At 40.5% G+C, this 17,799-nt stretch overlaps 1 protein-coding gene across 2 annotated transcripts in view; it reads right to left on the bottom strand.

Annotated features, from left to right (window-relative positions):
• TBC1D4 (TBC1 domain family, member 4) overlaps nt 1-16,527 on the bottom strand; it is a 263,231-nt gene extending 246,704 nt beyond the window's left edge. For both annotated transcript variants that reach the window (XM_010839664.1, XM_010839663.1), the window contains exons 1-3: nt 16,423-16,527; nt 16,327-16,338; nt 2,879-3,031 (exon numbers count right to left, since the gene is read on the bottom strand). In XM_010839664.1, the coding sequence (XP_010837966.1) occupies nt 2,879-3,031; nt 16,327-16,338; nt 16,423-16,488 (231 nt within the window). In that variant the 5' untranslated portion in view covers nt 16,489-16,527. The remainder of the gene's footprint in view (nt 1-2,878; nt 3,032-16,326; nt 16,339-16,422) is intronic.
• Nucleotides 16,528-17,799: the final 1,272 nt, after the last annotated feature.

Raw genomic sequence — 17,799 nt, forward strand, 5'->3', positions numbered from 1 at the left:
GAGGAATGGAGAAGGCAATGGCACCCCACTCCAGTACTCTTGCCTGGACAATCCCATGGACGGAGGAGCCTGATAGGCTGCAGTCCATGGGGTCACTAAGAGTCGAACACGACTGAGCGACTTCCCTTTCGATTTTCACTTTCATGCATTGGAGAAGGCAATGGCAACCCACTCCAGTGTTCTTGCCTGGAGAATCCCAGGGACGGGGGAGCCTGGTGGGCTGCCGTCTATGGGGTCGCGCAGAGTCGGACACGACTGAAGCGACTTAGCAGTAGGAGGAGGAGAGATAAAGGACTTGAGAAAATATTTGAAGAAATAATAGCTGAAAACTTCCCTAAGATGGGAAAGGAAATAATCAACCAAGTCCAGGAAAAGCAGAAGAGTCCCAGGCAGGACGAACCCAAGGAGGAATACCCCAAGATACACAGTTCTTAAACTGACAAAGATAAAATATTAAAAGCAACAAGGGAAAAAAGACACACAACATACAAGGGAACTCCCATCAGGTTGCCAGGTGATTTCTCAACAGAAACTCTACAAGCCCGAAGAGAAAGGCATGACGTATTTAAAGTGATGGAAGGGAAGAACCTACAACGAGGAATACTCTACCCAGAAAGACTCTCCTTCAGATACGATGGAGAAGTCAAGAAGTCAAAAGCTTTCCAGACAAGCAAAAGTTAACAGGTTCAGCACCACCAAACCATCTGTACGTGCTAAAGGAACTTCTCCAGACAGGAAACACAAGAGAAGGAAAAGACCTACAGAAAATACACTTAAAAGAAAATGGAAATAGGATCGTACATATCGATAATCACCTTAAATGTAAATGGATTGAATGTGCCAACCAAAAGACACAGACTGGCCAGGCAGATGAAAACATATGCATGTATGCACTTCGACTTACCACATCACTCTGCTTGACCCCCCAAAGTGCATGTACTTATTTTATACTCTTAGGTTAATCATGTTCCCATTATGGCTTGCAACTGTAATTATCTTTTCTTTTTTGTCTGGCTATTGATTGTGAAAACTGATAAACATCTTTTACTACTGTGATTATATAACTATTACTCACTTAATACCATTGTATCATGACTGGTCAACAGAAAAATAATAGAATTCTGTATCACCAAAATTGCTATTTAATAGAAAAACTTGTAATCACTTTTTAAAATCCAGATGCATATGAGAATTATCTTGGTTTGGTAAAAAATACAAATGCCCAGGTATTACTTTTTTTCTTCAAAACCCCAGATATGTTTCTAATGAGCAGCCATGTTTAAAAACAACTGGACTATATGATGATCTTTTATTTTTATCTAGTTTGTTCCATTTTTTCTATTCCATATTCAGTGCTCCCATTTCACTTAGTTTATACTTTCCAATGTCTCCAACTTTTCTCTCTCTCTTTTTTAAGTTCTTCTCAGGTCTTTATCAAGTGTGGTAGAAAAGCTTTTGTATACATATATATGTGTGTGTGTGTATATATATTATATATATATATAGTATGTGTAATATATATATATTTTAGAAAACATAAATTTTGTCTAAAAAAATTATGACATTTTGATTCCACTTGATTTTGTATGAATAGAATGCTAGATTTCTAATCTAAAAGAAACAGCAGATCTACAACAAGCAACAAAGGTTTACTGTATAGCACAGGGAACAACAGTCAATATCTTGTAATAACCTATAATGGAAAATAATCTCAAAAATAATATATGTATATGTATAACTGAATCACCCTGCTGTGTACCTGAAACACTGTAAGTCAGCCATACTTCAATACAATATATATATCAAGAAGAAAAAAGAAAGAAGTCTGGGACCAATATATTTTCAGTTTTATAAAGAATTCTCATTACATTTCCATTTCATTCATCTTGGTGGCCTTTCTTAGATTATTTGACTTTTTTAGAGTAGGAAGAGTTGTAATTAAGCATTCATATCTATTCACTCACCATAGGCATCAAAATGAACAAACCAAGACAAAACTCTAAGGTCAGTTAAATTAGCCAAAGACAAAGCATTTCCCTGTATGTACATTGAAAAGGAAATCTGATTTCTCATCTACCTTCTTTCCCCCTTTCTTGCTTACAGAAAAGAGGTGAAATAACAGTATATACAACGGGGCTTCCCAGGTGGTGCAGTGATAGAGAATCTGCCTGCCAATGCAAGAGACTCGACAGTTACAGGTTTGACCCCTTGGTCAGGAAGATCCCCTGGGGGATGAAATGGCAGTCCACTCCACTATTCTTGCCTGGAGAATTCCACAGACACAGGAGCCTGGTGGGCTTTACTCCATGGGCCCACAGAGAATTGGACACATCGAGCAACTGAGTGTGCGTGTGCACACACACACTAAAAATAATAATATATATAACATGATTCTAAATATAAGCTACTAAGTTACTCAAAACCCTAGCAGATAAAATTAGCTATCAAGTACTAGTATTTGTGGTCTGATCTGCATTTAGTAAACATTATTAGTCAGAAAATTCAAGGTCAATACTGTTCAAAGGTAAGATTCATTCAGCTTCATCATTCTTAAATATTAAGCCTATGAAGAATAAAACAGTTAAATACAAAGTAAATACCCTGCTAGAAAAGATGCAAATTTCTTAAATATACTCACAGATGAGTACTACGGAAGTGATGGAGTGTCAAAATATACAAATTCAACATATTATATTAAAAATAATATATTAATAATTCCAAAATAAAACAAATTGAGATCTTTTGTATGTGTTAAATGTAAAGCACTCAAAAGAATTGCAAATAAAGTTACAATTTTCTCTTAAAAATGATTTTATGTATCTTTTTTGGGCAGCAGTTATAGAATAACAGCTAAAACTGAATGAGTTGTATCACAAACCTGAAACTGTGGGATTGTCATTTCAAAGGACTTGTTCTTCACTTGACCTGAATGATCTGCCACTTTGAGCATCACTGCAACATAAGGATACTTAAGAGATCTGCAACTGTCGGAGCTCACAGCCATACCCAGCTTCCACTCAAAATCTATGAGCTGTAATAAAAGAGTTCACAATAATACACAAGTTATAACATTGCCCTGAATGCAGATATTTATTCAAATTTACTGCTCTCAAATTCAAGTTTTAACTTCAAGTCCAATCATAATAAAAGAAAATGTCTTCAACGTAATATTGTTAGGGGGATAATAATCAAATGAACATGGAGAGAGGCAAAGGGACACAAACAGGGCTGGAAAACAACAACACTGTCATAATTACAAAAATTTTCCACCAGATGTGTAAGGGAGGCAGATGTGTCAATATCATTTTCCTTTGTTTTTTTCAGTTTGCTTCTGTCCTTAAGGGGACTTTTGAATCATCTCTTATCTCATTTTCCTATTCCACTTATGTCCTTCCCGCATTTCACAACCTGAAAGTCCTAAAGTGGAACGTGAGTTATACACCATCTTCATATTGACTGAGGCACACATGAGAACAATTCGTTTCCTTCCTCATCTCAGTCCTTGACCTGAAACCTTACACTAGCATGAATACTGGGGGAGGTGGTTTTAGATTTCATCACTGCTGATGGATACTCGTCAGGTGATGTGCTAGGCAGTTTACATGCATTAAATGCCACACTGAATCATCATAACATTATAGACTATTATTTCCATTTTGCAGATGATAAAACTGAATTTCAGAGAGCAGATATAAAATGCACAAGGTCACACATTTCTGGACTCAGCTAAAACCAAAGTCTTTTTGACTCCAAAGATTACATGCTTTGGAGTATGTAATACTTTCTATCAATACTTTCTAGCTAATTCTTTTCAATGATTGCTCAGTGTTTCCATGACATAAAACAGGACTGGATAAATGCAGCCCTTAATACAGAGCTCAAACCTTAAGATAGTATACGGAAGAAAATTTTGTATCTTGTACCCAAAGCTTAGGCAGATAGGTAGGACACAGTAGGCACTTATCAAAAATACCTACTGACCAATACCTTCTGCGACCAAATGAATGCTTACTGGGCAAACAGCTTTACTTATTAATAAAATTTTATAAAAGGTAGGTTTAATATAAGGACGAAACTTTCCTCCCATCTTCAGACTGGCTTTAGACAAAATCAGCTATAGTATGAAGGCCAGGCTGGTCCTGATAAAAGGTTAACATCTTTGATAAGTGAAAAGACTGTACAGGTCCTTTTTAAATAAAAGTTTCCCATACAAAAATAGAGAAAGGATTATGGGTAAACAAGAAAAGAACTACAAGCTGATAAATATATGAAAGGAAACAGGAAAATGGACATTTAAACCACAGAGTTATCACTACACACCCACCAAAATAGCACAATTTTAAGTTTGACAGTTCTAAAACTGGCATGGAAGGATGTGTCACAGTGCACTGATGGTAGTCTAAACTGGGCCAGTCTTTCAGAAAATTAGCTTCATTTCAGCAAAACGGCTGTCTGGGGAGGCCTTACAAATAGCTGTGAAAAGAAGAGAAGTGAAAAGCAAAGGAGAAAAGGAAAGATACAAGCATCTGAATGCAGAGTTTCAAAGAATAGCAAGAAGAGATAAGAAAGCCTTCCTCAGTGATCAATGCAAAGAAATAGAGGAAAACAATAGAATGGGAAAGACTAGAGATCTCTTCAAGAAAATTAGAGATACCAAGGGAATATTTCATGCAAAGATGGGCTCAATAAAGGACAGAAATGGTATGGACCTAACAGAAGCAGAAGATATTAAGAAGAGGTGGCAAGAATACACAGAAGAACTGTACAAAAAAGATCTTCACGACCCAGATAACCACGATGGTGTGATTACTGACCTAGAGCCAGACATCCTGGAATGTGAAATCAAGTGGGCCTTAGAAAGCATCATTATGAACAAAGCTAGTGGAGGTGATGGAATTCCAGTTGAGCTCTTTCAAATCCTAAAAGATGATGCTGTGAAAGTGTTGCACTCAATATGCCAGCAAATTTGGAAAACTCAGCAGCGGCCACAAGCCTGGAAAAGGTCAGTTTTCATTCCAATCCCAAAGAAAGGCAATGCCAAAGAATGCTCAAACTACCACACAATTGCACTCATCTCACATGCTAGTAAAGTAATGCTCAAAATTCTCCAATCCAGGCTTCAGCAATACGTGAACAGTGAACTTCCAGATGTTCAAGCTGGTTTTAGAAAAGGCAGAGGAACCAGAGATCAAATTGCCAACATCCGCTGGATCATCGAAAAAGCAAGAGAGTTCCAGAAAAACATCTATTTCTGCTTTATTGACTATGCCAAAGCCTTTGACTGTGTGGATCACAATAAACTGTAGAAAATTCTGAAAGAGATGGAATACCAGACCACCCGACCTGCCTCTTGAGAAACCTATATGCAGGTCAGGCAGAGCATTTATCTGTCTTCAAGTGAAAGATTCTTATAAGAAAGTATGGAAAATAAAGCTGACAAAAGTTCAAGAATCAAGAAGCCATAACTTTTTGCAAAACTGTACAAATTTTCAAAATACTCTCATTTAGAGTTGACTCTTTAAAAATGTGGGTTTGAATGCAGGGATCCACTTACACACAGATGCTTTTTAATAGTAAATAGCAGAGTACTACACAGTCTGCAGTTGGTTGAATCCACCTATAGGCAGAGGAACCCAGGATATGGAGGACCAACTATAATTACATATTGATTAATCCCTATACTGTTCAAGGGTCAACTGTATTTTATCTTATTATGAAAAACATTATCATGTCAGTTATTTAAACTTTTCCAATTGGCAACAGGTACTCACTAAAAGTTTCTGAGTACAGAGAACAGCATGGAAGTATTGATTTAAAAATATTCATCTGGTGGCAGGAGAACACAGTAATCCAGGTTCAAGGTTTTCTGTACTGGAACTACAGTGGTGACAAGCAGGATTAGGCTTATTGATAAAAGAATGACTTGACAGGTCTTGATGATTGTCTGCAGGGTTAAGGGAGGTATCAAACACAACTATAAGAGTTTGAGCCTGAATGACTAGGAGAATATCATATAGGAACCAGGACTTTTTATATTTTAAGTCTAAAAGTATTATCAAAAAGTGATAACCTATTTGAGAAAAGAATCTAAAAAACAATTAATATATGTATATGTATATATAACTTAATCACTTTGCTGTACACCCAAAACACAATATTGTAAATCAACCATACTCCAATAAAATTAACAAAAAGAAAAGGGATAAGGAATATCTAAATAGGAATGTTCACTAAGCTGCTAGAAATTTCAGAACAGACTTCAAGGGAGTTCATGATTAGAGATATCACTTTACACCAGTTAGATGGTGAAATTCAGAAACCTAACCAATCATTTTTTAAATGTATTCAACTCATTGATGCAAGAAGTTATATTTTTAGTGTCTACAATAAAATGATAGAGTAAAATATTGAAAAGGCTGAAATAAAACTCTGGATTATCCAGAACATTTCAAGAAGAACAGCAATTAAAGATCACAATGTTGCAAGTCACTGACCATTATGATGGTGGAACTGGCAGATGGGAAAATAGGGAGAGCTGTCATTTATTGTAGGGAAAAGAGCTTTTTACATGGGGAGAACAGCTGGGATTAAGTTTATGGGATGAGAATTTCCCAATTCTAAACTGAATATTTACATGCAAATTAAAAACAAGACTTCTAATAAGTGTGTTGAGCCTTAAATAGGAATTAGCTGCAGAAAAGATTTTCAAAAGAATAAAAAACAAAACCAGGGCTATGGAGAATATTAAAAATAAAGCAATATAGTTCAAATTTCTTATAGAATGAAGGAAACAATTTTAAAAGAAAAACTACAGAAAAACCCAGTAGTAAAAAAAAAAAGAGAGAGAGAATATCCATAAGTAAAATGAATACAAAGAAAAAAAAAATCAAGATGCACAAAGACAAAAAAAATCAAGATGCAAGTATAGATAAAAAGGTAAACAAAGAAATTAGCTGTAGTCTGTCACACTAAAATTAGTTGACAAGCTTGCTTATATCTCAACATTCAAAAATAAATATCGTGGCATCTGGTCCCATGACTTCATGGTAAATAGGTTGGGAAAAATGGAAACAGTGGCAATTTTCTTTTCTTGGGCTCCAAAATCACTGCAGATGGTGACCTCGGCCATGAAATTCAAAGACTCTTGCTCCTTGGAAGAAAAGCAATGACAAACTTAGACAGTATATTCATATATTCAAAATCAGAGACATCACTTTGCCTACAAAGGACCATATAATCAAAGCTATGGTTCTTCCAGTAGTCATGTATGGATGTGAGAGTTGGACAATAAAGAAGGCTGAGCACTGAAGAATTGATGCTTTCGAATTGAGGTGCTGGAGAAGATGCTTGAGAGTCCCTTGGACAGCAAGGAAATCAAACCAGTCAATCCTAAAGGAAATCAACCCTGAATATTCATTGGAAGGACTGATGCTGAAGGTCCAGAGCTTTGGCCACCTTACACAAAGAGCCAACTCACTGGAAGACCCTCATGCTGGGAAAAGACTGAGGGCAAGAGGAGAAGGGGCTGACACAGGATGAGACGGTTGGATGCCATCACCAACTCAGTGGACATGAGTCTGAGTAAACTCCAGGAGATAATGAAGGACAGGGAGGCCCGGCATGCCACAATACACAGGGTCGCAAAGAGTTGGACACAACTTAGCAACTGAACAATAACAAGAAATTATGGCTGAAGTTATCAGTAACATAAAAACATCACAATAAAAACTGTGTACAAAGAAAAAAATTTTAAGACCATTTTAGTTTAAATTTATTTTTCAAAATACAACTAGGAGAAAATTTAAAAAATAATCATGCAAAACTCTGCTATCTGAAAAACTATCGTCATATTCCTGTGTCCTCATTCCTAGTTTTTGTATGCAAGTTTTATAGCCAGAATCACAAAATACACACTTATATGTTCTCTCCTTTTTTAAATGAAAGTTTTCAAATGCAAAGTATTCTGTACACATTAACTGCTCTCTAAAGTACTATAAGGAAAAGATTTGTTAAGCAACTCATCCAAGGATACAAAACTAATAGAGCTGGTATTCAAATCCAAATTTGTCTGATTCCATATCCCAGCCCTTTTCATTATATCAATACTTAGCTGCAACAAGACAATGATTCTGAATTACAGGAAATTCTAATAGGTAAAGAAAAGCAGACAGGTCTGGGATGGGGCAAAAATGTTTAGCATCTTCTAAATGCTAGACCTGCACTGTCCAATACAGTAGCCACTAGCCACTTGTGAATATTATTAGCTCTAGCCTAAGTGGACAATGTTTGCTAAGCCTTTCTCATCTTGCTCAGCAGCACCTTCATTCATGCTTTGATTTTCTTCATAGGACTTAGTGATTTTATTTAGTTGCTAAATCGTGTCCAACTCTTTGTGACCCCATGGACTGTTAGCATGCCAGGCTCCTCTGTCCATGGGATTTCTCAGGCAAGAATATTGGAGTGGGTTGCCATTTCCTTCTCCTGGGGATCTTCCTGACCCAGGCATTGAACCTGGGTCTCCTACATTGGCAGGCGGATACCTTACTGCTGAGCACCAGGGAAGCCTTTAGAACAGTTTCTAAAATCATGTTAATTATGGTTCATCCCCTATGTCGCTATAGGGGGAAATGGCCTTATCAATCTAGTTACTACTGAATCTACTATAACATTATCTGATCTGATACAAACTGAATGTTCCAATAAGTTATCTGTTGAACTAATATGTTTAGAAATTCAGGGGTATATGGTAAGTGATCTCCAAAGACAGTTTCCAACAACTAATTCCACTCCTCTCTGTAAGTACACGTCACTCCTCACATCAAGAAGGGGGCCTTATTTTCTCCCTGCACAAATCTGAGCTGTACCTGTGCTTGTTTTGACAAGTAAAATATGGCAGAAAAGGTGCTCTGGAACCTGTGAGCCTGAGCCTTAGGAGAACTGGAAGCATGTGCTTCCTTCTTCATGGAATGCTGGATCTTGGGACCTACCCACTTGGAACCCAGCCACCATGACGTGAGCAGCCACATGAGGAAGAACCAAGTCACGCCTATTATCAGCTCCAACTGAGCTCTCAGGCCAGGTCATGACTAGCATATGAGACCTCTTCACTTCCGGCCCAATTAGGCTCCTAGATGACTGAGGTCACAGCTGACCTGAGAGGACGTAGAAACCACCACCCAGCTAAGCCCAGTTAACCCACAGACTCATGAGAAACAATTAAACAGCTGTTTTAAGTCACAAAGTTTGGGGTGGTTTGTCATGTGGTGACAGATAACTCAAACAGAGCAAACACAACTAGCTGAAAATAGCTTTGTTAATAAACTTACTACAATACATGATGATTTATCAAAAATGAAATCTCAAAACTAGCTAATCTTAACTCCATTTATAGAAACTGTAGCAAACACAAATAATTAAAACAATGTTTTAATGACCTATTTTCCAAGTGGCTCAGGTTTGAAACTTCAGTTAATTTTGATTTTTCTCTCTCTGCAACACAAAACACTTACAAATTCCTAAGTACTCAAGATCTGATTTCAGTCAATGCCACTGACATTTACTCCCTCCTTCCCAATCTCACCATTACAAAGTCTTTTAAAAAGCCTACCTTCAGACTTCCCTGGTGGTCCAGTGGTTAAGAAACCACCTGCCAATGCAGGGGACACAGCTTCAATCCCTGGACAGAGATGATCCCACAAGCCATGGGGCAACCGAGCCCGTGCACCACAACTAATGAAGCCCACACTCTAAAGACCACGAGCCACAACTACTGAAATCTGTGCTAGAGTCCGTGCTCCATCACAAGAGAGGCCGCGGCAATGAGAAGCCTGTGCACCGCAAGGAAGAGCAGCCCCCACTCACGACTTGAGGAAGCCTGCATACAGCAATGAAGACTCAAGAGCAGCCAAAGATGAGATAAACAAATGACTTAAAAAAAAAGGCTTGCCTTCAATTTTACTGCGGCTCCCTAATTAAGTTTCTTGCCTTTGGTCTTTCTCAGCTCCAATCCAGAGGAGACTCTAAACACTACTTATAAAGGAACCAAGTCTAGCATCGTGGGTCAAAACCCTACTGCCTCGAGAACTAGTTACAACCCTTCCCTTGGCAGTTAAGTCCCCTCAGAGCACAGTCCCAAATCACTTTCGTGCTCAAGCTGGACCGCATCCTTTCTTTACATTATCTTTCAATCTTCACACTTTTGTTCATGCTGCTCATTCCTCTAGAATACAACTCTCAAAGGTCTATCTAAAATTCAAAATGCCTCCCAGTTTTCCCTGCCATGAAGTCCTTCGTGGTTTACTCAACCTTTCCATGAATATTCATGTTACTTTTTACACCGTGGCACTTAGAACATTCTGCCTTGAACAGTACTCATCTGTGGATCTGTCTCCCTCCCCCACCCTCTGCTGCTGCTGCTGCTGCTAAGTCGCTTCAGTCGTGTCTGACTCTGTGCGACCCCATAGACGGCAGCCCACCAGGCTCCCCTGTCCCTGGGATTCTCCAGGCAAGAACACTGGAGTGGGTTGCCATTTCCTTCTCCAATGCATGAAAGTGAAAAGTGAAAGTGAAGTCGTGGACTGCAGCCCACCAGGCTCCTCCATCCATGGGATTTTCCAGGCAAGAGTACTGGAGTGGGTTGCCATTGCCTTCTCCGCCCCGACCCTCTACTAGACTGTAAAGTCCCTGAAGGGAGTTCATACATCCTCATGTGACTTGTAGCTCCCAATACAACACACAGGAGAATAGTCATGCATTTTATAAATTATTACACAAACTGTACAAAAATTTAAGTCACTGTCTCATATATATCATGTTAGGTGACCATAGCAGTAAAGAACCCACTTGCCAATGCAGGAGATTCAAGCGATACAGGTTCAGTCCCTGGGTTGGAAAGATCCCCTGGAGAAGGGAATGGTAACCCACTCCAGTATTCTTGCCTGGAGCATCCCATGGACAGAGGAGCCTGGTGGGCTACAATCCATGGGGTCACAAAGAGTTAGACACGACTTTAGTGACTTAGCTCGCACATGTATCTCATAAATAGGAAGAGGGAAAATGGCACTAGATGTCATGTGTCAATACCATCCTTCTGTTGATTTATACTATAAAACTAGCAAGAAGGAAAGCAATAAAATGTGGCAACGATCATTCATCTACGATAAGGAGTTCTAATTAGACATCTATAAAAGGGAACCGCGAATTAGTTCAAAACAATGACTGTAAGAATCGGAATGTGAAGCAATGAGTAACCTTAGACCTTCTGGTGCTGGATAAGATGGGATGGTTTGTTAAATTTAACAAGTTCAGACCCAAGTCGACAGACCTGAGTTTGAAGTTCACCTCTGCATCCTTCTACCCATGTGGCTTTGGACAAGTTACTATGTCTCTATGCCCCAATATTCAGTGAAGTATTTAGGAAACAATAGCAATACTATGTTCTAGGCACTGGGACTATTAAAAAAATTAAAGTTCCTGACCTCAGAAACTTACATTCTATTTGGGAAGACAGACAATAAGCAAATACATATACAATATGGTTGCAGTAAGTATGAAAAACAATAATTTTTTTTGGCCACATCTCCTGGCATATGGTCTCTTAGTGCCCCAACCAGGGATGGAAACTGCACCCCTTGCAGTGGGAGCTCAGTCTTAATCACTAGAGTCCCAAAAGAGGTTTTAAAAATGCACATAAAGGGACAGAGTGACCAGGAAGGCTACTTAGTTACAGCCTGGGGCAGATCTCTATGAGGAGATGATTTCTGAATGCAGAGACACCTGAGTCAAGTGAAGGAAAAAGCCACATGGATACCTGGAGAACGAGGCTGGAGTGGCATGAGCTAGAAGAGTGTGGAAGAAACAAAGGGTCATCGTTTGAAGAGCCTTTAGGATCAGATCAGTTGCTCAGTCATGTCCGACTCTTTGCGACCCCATGAATCACAGCACGCCAGGCCTCCCTGTCCATCACCAACTCCCGGAGTTCACTCAGACTCACGTCCATCAAGTCAGTGATGCCATCCAGCCATCTCATCCTCTGCCGTCCCCTTCTCCTCCTGCCCCCAATCCCTCCCAGCATCAGAGTCTTTTCCAATGAGTCAACTCTTCGCACGAGGTGGCCAAAGTACTGGAGTTTCAGCTTTAGCATCATTCCTTCCAAAGAAACACATAAGACTTTTTTCTAGTGAGACAGAAATTCTTATAATTGGCTTCAAGAAGGGAAAAGACCTGGTCTAGATGGCAAAAGTCCCTCCAGATTGATGAACAGCACATGGAAGTTTTAAGGAAAACAAGAAGACCAAACTGTGAGCCAAATGTAGTATCTAGGGGTTTCCCTGGTGGCTCAGTGGTACAGAATCTGCCTGCAATACAGGAGACATGGGTTCAATCTCTAGGTCATGAAGATCCCCTGGAGGAGGACATGGAAACCCACTCCAGTATTTTTGCCTGGGAAAGCCCATGGACAGAGGAGCTGGCAGGCTACAGTCCACAGGACGCAAAGGGCTGGACATGACTTGTGACTAAACAACAACAGTATCTACACAAGAAGATGATGGCAGCAAGGGGAGATAAATTTAGAGAATGTAAGAGGGAATGCTTGCTGACAGACTGTATGTGAGGTGTGAACTCTCACTGGACATGTGGTCCCAAATAATCTTGCTGATTCTTATACTGGTGAGAAATATTTAAAGACAGAAGGTATTACAGCTCAAAGAATTTAAACTAGCTTTAGTCCTAAAAATGAGCTATATCTGGTACATTGAAAAAGCACATACTACAAATAGAAATGACATCGCTATGTCAACGATTTTTTCCCCTTACAATACTACTAAATACAAATAACCATTTTTTATTTTAAAACATATCAAAAAGCACATCATGAACTTTGAATAAAAATATTCCATTTGAGTTACTGGAGGTAAAACAGAAGTGTGAGGTCCCCCTAACAACTGGGGGTAAGGGGTGGGGTAACTGAGATTTTATCTCACACCTGTCTACACCTGACCTGCCTCTTGAGAAACCTATATGCAGGTCAGGAAGCAACAGTTAGAACTGGACATGGAACAACATACTTGTTCCAAATAGGAAAAGGAGTATGTCAAGGCTGTATATTGTCACCCTGCTTATTTAACTTATATGTAGAGTACATCATGACAAACACTGGACTGGAAGAAGCACAAGCTGGAATCAAGATTGCCGGGAGAAATATTAATCACCTCAGATATGCAGATGACACCCCCCTTATGACAGAAAGTGAAAAGGAACTAAAAAGCCTCTCGATGAAAGTGAAAGAGGAGAATGAAAAAGTTGGCTTAAAGCTCAACATTCAGAAAATGAAGATCATGCCATCTGGTCCCATCACTTCATGGGAAATAGATGGGGAAACAGTGGAAACAGTGTCAGACTTTATTTTTTGGAGCTCCAAAATCACTGCAGATGGTATTTGCAGCTATGAAATTAAAAGACGCTTACTCCTTGGAAGGAAAGTTATGACCAACCTAGATAGCATATTCAAAAGCAGAGACATTACTTTGCCAACAAAGGTCCGTCTAGTCAAGGCTATGGTTTTTCCTGTGGTCATGTATGGATGTGAGAGTTGGACTGTGAAGAAAGCTGAGTGCCAAAGAATTGATGCTTTTGAACTCTGGTGTTGGAGAAGACTCTTTAAAGTCCCTTGGGCTGCAAGGAGATCCAACCAGTCCATCCTAAAGGAGATCAGTCCTGAGTGTTCACTGGAAGGACTGATGCTGAAGCTGAAACTCCAGTACTTTGGCCACCTCATGCGAAGAGTTGACTCACTGGAAAAGACCCTGATGCTAGGAGGGATCGGGCTCAGGAGAAGGGGATGGAAGAGGATGAGATGGCTGGATGGCATTATCGACTCAATGGACATGAGTTTGAGTAAACTGCGGGAGTTGGTGATGGACAGGGAGGCCTGGCGTACTGTGATTCATGGGGTCGCAGAGTCGGACACAACTGAGTGACTGAACTGAATGTCTACTCTGAGCCTCCCAAGAATTCATCAATTACAGTTTGGGTTTTCCTACCCTGGCACTGGATTTTATGGCGGTTTGTGTTGTGGCAAGTTGTGATTCTTTGTATTCACCTGTCTCTCCAATTCAGGGGACAGCAGTTTGCCCTGTGACCTCACTTCTCTGACAAATCCAAGAACTGTTCATTTTTCAGTCTGTTCAGCTTTTCACTTATTTGAAGGCAGAGTGATGACTTCCAAACTCCTTACACACTGGACCAGAAACCAGAAGTCAGTCACTTTTTATAATTTTATTCATAAAAGTTCAAACATCTTTCGTTAGATTTATTGCAAGGCACTTACGACCGACCTACTAATGTTAAAAATGACATCTTTTCAAAAATATTTTTCAACTCTCTGTGTTTGAACTACAGAAAAACACTGAATCATCTTCCTAAACTCTAATATCATTTCTAATAGTCTACTTGTAAATTATCTTGGCTTTTTCTATGCACAATCATATAACATGTGAACGAGTGTGTGATGGGATGTGGAGCACACTGAGCAACAATCCCCAAAGATGTCCACGTTGCAATCCCCAGAAACCTGTGAATATGGTACTTTACATGACAAAACAGACTCTGTAGATGTGTCTAAATTAAGGATCTTGATGTGGGGAGGTTTTTCTGGATTATCCAGCTGGGCTTTAGAAGAAAGTGGAGAAGGGTCAACATCAAAAAAGGCAACATGGTGAGGAAAGCAGGAAAGACAGGTGATGACAGAAGCAGAGGCCGGAAGGATGCACTTTGAAGATGGAAGAAGAGGCCACAGGGAAGGAATGCAGGAAGCTGAAACAGACAAGGAAGCAGATTCTCCCCTAAAACTTCCAGAAGAAACACAGCCTGCTGGTACCTTGACTTTAGTTCCACAAGACTAATTTTGGGCTTTTTCTTAAATTTATTTTTTAATTGGAGGAAAATTGCTTTACAGTGTTGTGTTGGTTTCTGCCATACAATGCAAATCAGTCATAATTATACATATATCCCCTCCCTCTTGATAATTTTGAACTTCTCATCTCCAGCACTGTAAGAATAAATGTGTTGTTTCAAACACACCTTCCCCTTCACCCTCCCCCATCAAAAAAAGGTTCAATGTTTAAAACTCTGGAATCCAGTATACTTCAGTCTCAGGATACCTTACTCAAATAAACATAGGACTTAACGTAAGAAAATGGTTGAGATGATTTATGACAGACTGAATTCAAGTTATTAAGCAGTAACTCTGAGCAAAGCCAGACAGGGGGTTGATTACTGTCTGCTTTTCCCCCAATCTCTCAGGAATCCTCAAAAACAGCAGCAAGGTCAGCTGGAGCGATGTCAGAGGGCAGTCAATGGACATCTCTCAGTCCCTGTGTTCTCCTTATTTATCTCAGCCCTTATATTTTTGTGGTCGTGGGTAACTTCTGTGTTTAAAATACTCTTTTAATACTCTTCTGGGTAGTGTACAGGTTATTTGCTGCTGCTGCTGCTGCTGCTGCTGCTAAGTCACTTCAGTCGTTTCCGACTCTGTGCTGCCCCACAGACGGCAGCCCACCAGGCTCCCCCGTCCCTGAGATTCTCCAGGCAAGAACACTGGAGTGGGTTGCCATTTCCTTCTCCAATGCATGAAAGCGAAAAGTGAAAGTGAAGTCGCTCAGTCATGTCCGACTCTGTGCGACCCCACAGACGGCAGCCCACCAGGCTCTCCGTCCATGGGATTTTCCAGGCAAGAGTGCTGGAGTGGGGTGCCATTGCCTTCTCCCAGGTTACTTGCTAAAAACAGTTCATTAGTTGAAAAAAGACAGGAACTCTTGCAACAAAGAAACCGTCCTAAGATATACTTAAAAATTCAAATTCTTATCCCAAGCATAAAAAATACAAACACTGAAAGGTTGAAGAGGTAAACTCTTCATCTTCAACAAACTGCTTTTTAAGGGCCAAGAAAATGTTTGCGGTGCTATCTTCGCAAATTTTAACAATTTCTTCTCTGTATATATTACATGCCCAAATACTGTGCACCTAGTATCGAAACAACGGCGCTTAATCAAGGAAGATTAACATCTGGTCTGTACTCTTTGGGCTGGAGTGGTTGGGGGAAATAAGTGGCTACAACCTCAGGAGCAAAGTGGAAGGAGCAATCAGGAAGGCGGGACGAAACTCAGGGGCTCGCGGACACAGGCCTTGGTAGAAGGGCGTGCTAGGAAAGGCTCACGGTGGCATCATCCCGCAGCTGCCGGGGGCGGGCGAAGGGCCAGGTTCAGTCGCCCATCCCTTGCCCAGCAGAGCCGGGCGGGGGACGGGACTGGATGGCCACTCACTCACCTGGCTGGTGACCTGAAATGGAAGCAGAAAACACAATTCAGGGAACAGTCTTGCTTCGGAGCCCGCTGCCCCAGTTCCTTTCAAACCAGGCCTTACCTTGGACTTAGCATCCAACTGGGGCTCACTGGACTCCTCCATAGCACGGTTCAGGGCTCCCACCATCCACTCTGGCGGACGCTCCCAGGAGTCACAAACACTTCCGCTTCCTCTTCCCGCCCCTCGAGGCCCGGCCCATGCAGGGTACGTGGGGGGAGGATAGAAACATCTTTGTATTATTCTCCTTAGTCTCAATAAGACACCAGTTTTATGGAGCCTAACAGTAATAAAGAAAATACTGTAAAGGAAAAGGTTTTAATATTTGGCATATAACCTGTGCAGGGAAAGAGCGACTACCTTTAGGATGCCGCCACCCCCTACCTATCCCATAGACATGGACTCATCCTGTCTGCCGCCCACAGCGCCCTCTGCGCAAGCGCAACTTCTGGCGGCGCAGACTGGTTAGAAATCAATGAACTCAGTTCAGTCTCTCAGTCGTGTCCGACTGTTTGCGACCCCATGGACTGCAGCACGCCAGTCATTCCTGTCCATCACTAGCTCCCGGAGTTTACTCAGACTCATGTCCATTAAGTCGGTGATGCCATCCAACCATCTCATCCTCTGTCGTCCCCTTCTCCCGCCTTCGGTCTTTCCCAGCATCGGGGTCTTTTCAAATGAGTTAGCTCTTCACATCAAGTGGCCAAAGTATTGGAGTTTCGGCTTCAGCATCAGCCCTTACAGAGTCTCATTTTTAAAAGGAGACCTGATAGATTAAATGCCTGGCTTATAGAAACATGATAATATTACGCTAGTCATGATTTCTTATTGGGGGTACACTTTTTTATCCATACTGCCGACAAATGAGGCCAAATTATATTAGGTTATGATATGTTCTTAAGTATTGCAAAAAGGCTATGTTTTAGGATGGTTGCTTGGCAATGAAACACAGGCTAAAGGCAGATGACACGGTCTCTACACATAAAGAAAGCTGGACACATTCCTACTGGGATAAATAATATAAGACAGTAATCATAGTGGTGTGCCATGAATAAGTTACAGGTGTGCAGAGAAACACCCTCTCCAATAGCTACAGGGAAAGACGGGTGGAGCCTTGTCTTGGAAGATTCCCTGGACTAGTTATGACTGCTTTGCCAACCTTATTTGATTAAGTCAGATGTTGAAATCCCGGATTTCATCAATTGTTAGCTGCATATTTTTTCTCATTTGACTCCTCAGAAATCATACTGCACGTTGCATCAGATGGCTCCTTACAATGGCAGATAGTCAGGCGGCAGGTGTGACTCAGCTGTTTTTGTAGGTGTGTGCGTGAACTTGGTTATAGCCGTTCAACACTTCTACTGAATTATGGGAATTGTTGGCTGTGTACACACTATGTTCAAATGCCATGTGAATGTCTTTTAAAAGATTATGCTGTGA

The sequence above is a fragment of the Bison bison genome, unplaced genomic scaffold (genome assembly GCF_000754665.1).
Source record: "Bison bison bison isolate TAMUID 2011002044 unplaced genomic scaffold, Bison_UMD1.0 scf7180017864128, whole genome shotgun sequence".
Taxonomy (NCBI): domain Eukaryota; kingdom Metazoa; phylum Chordata; class Mammalia; order Artiodactyla; family Bovidae; genus Bison; species Bison bison.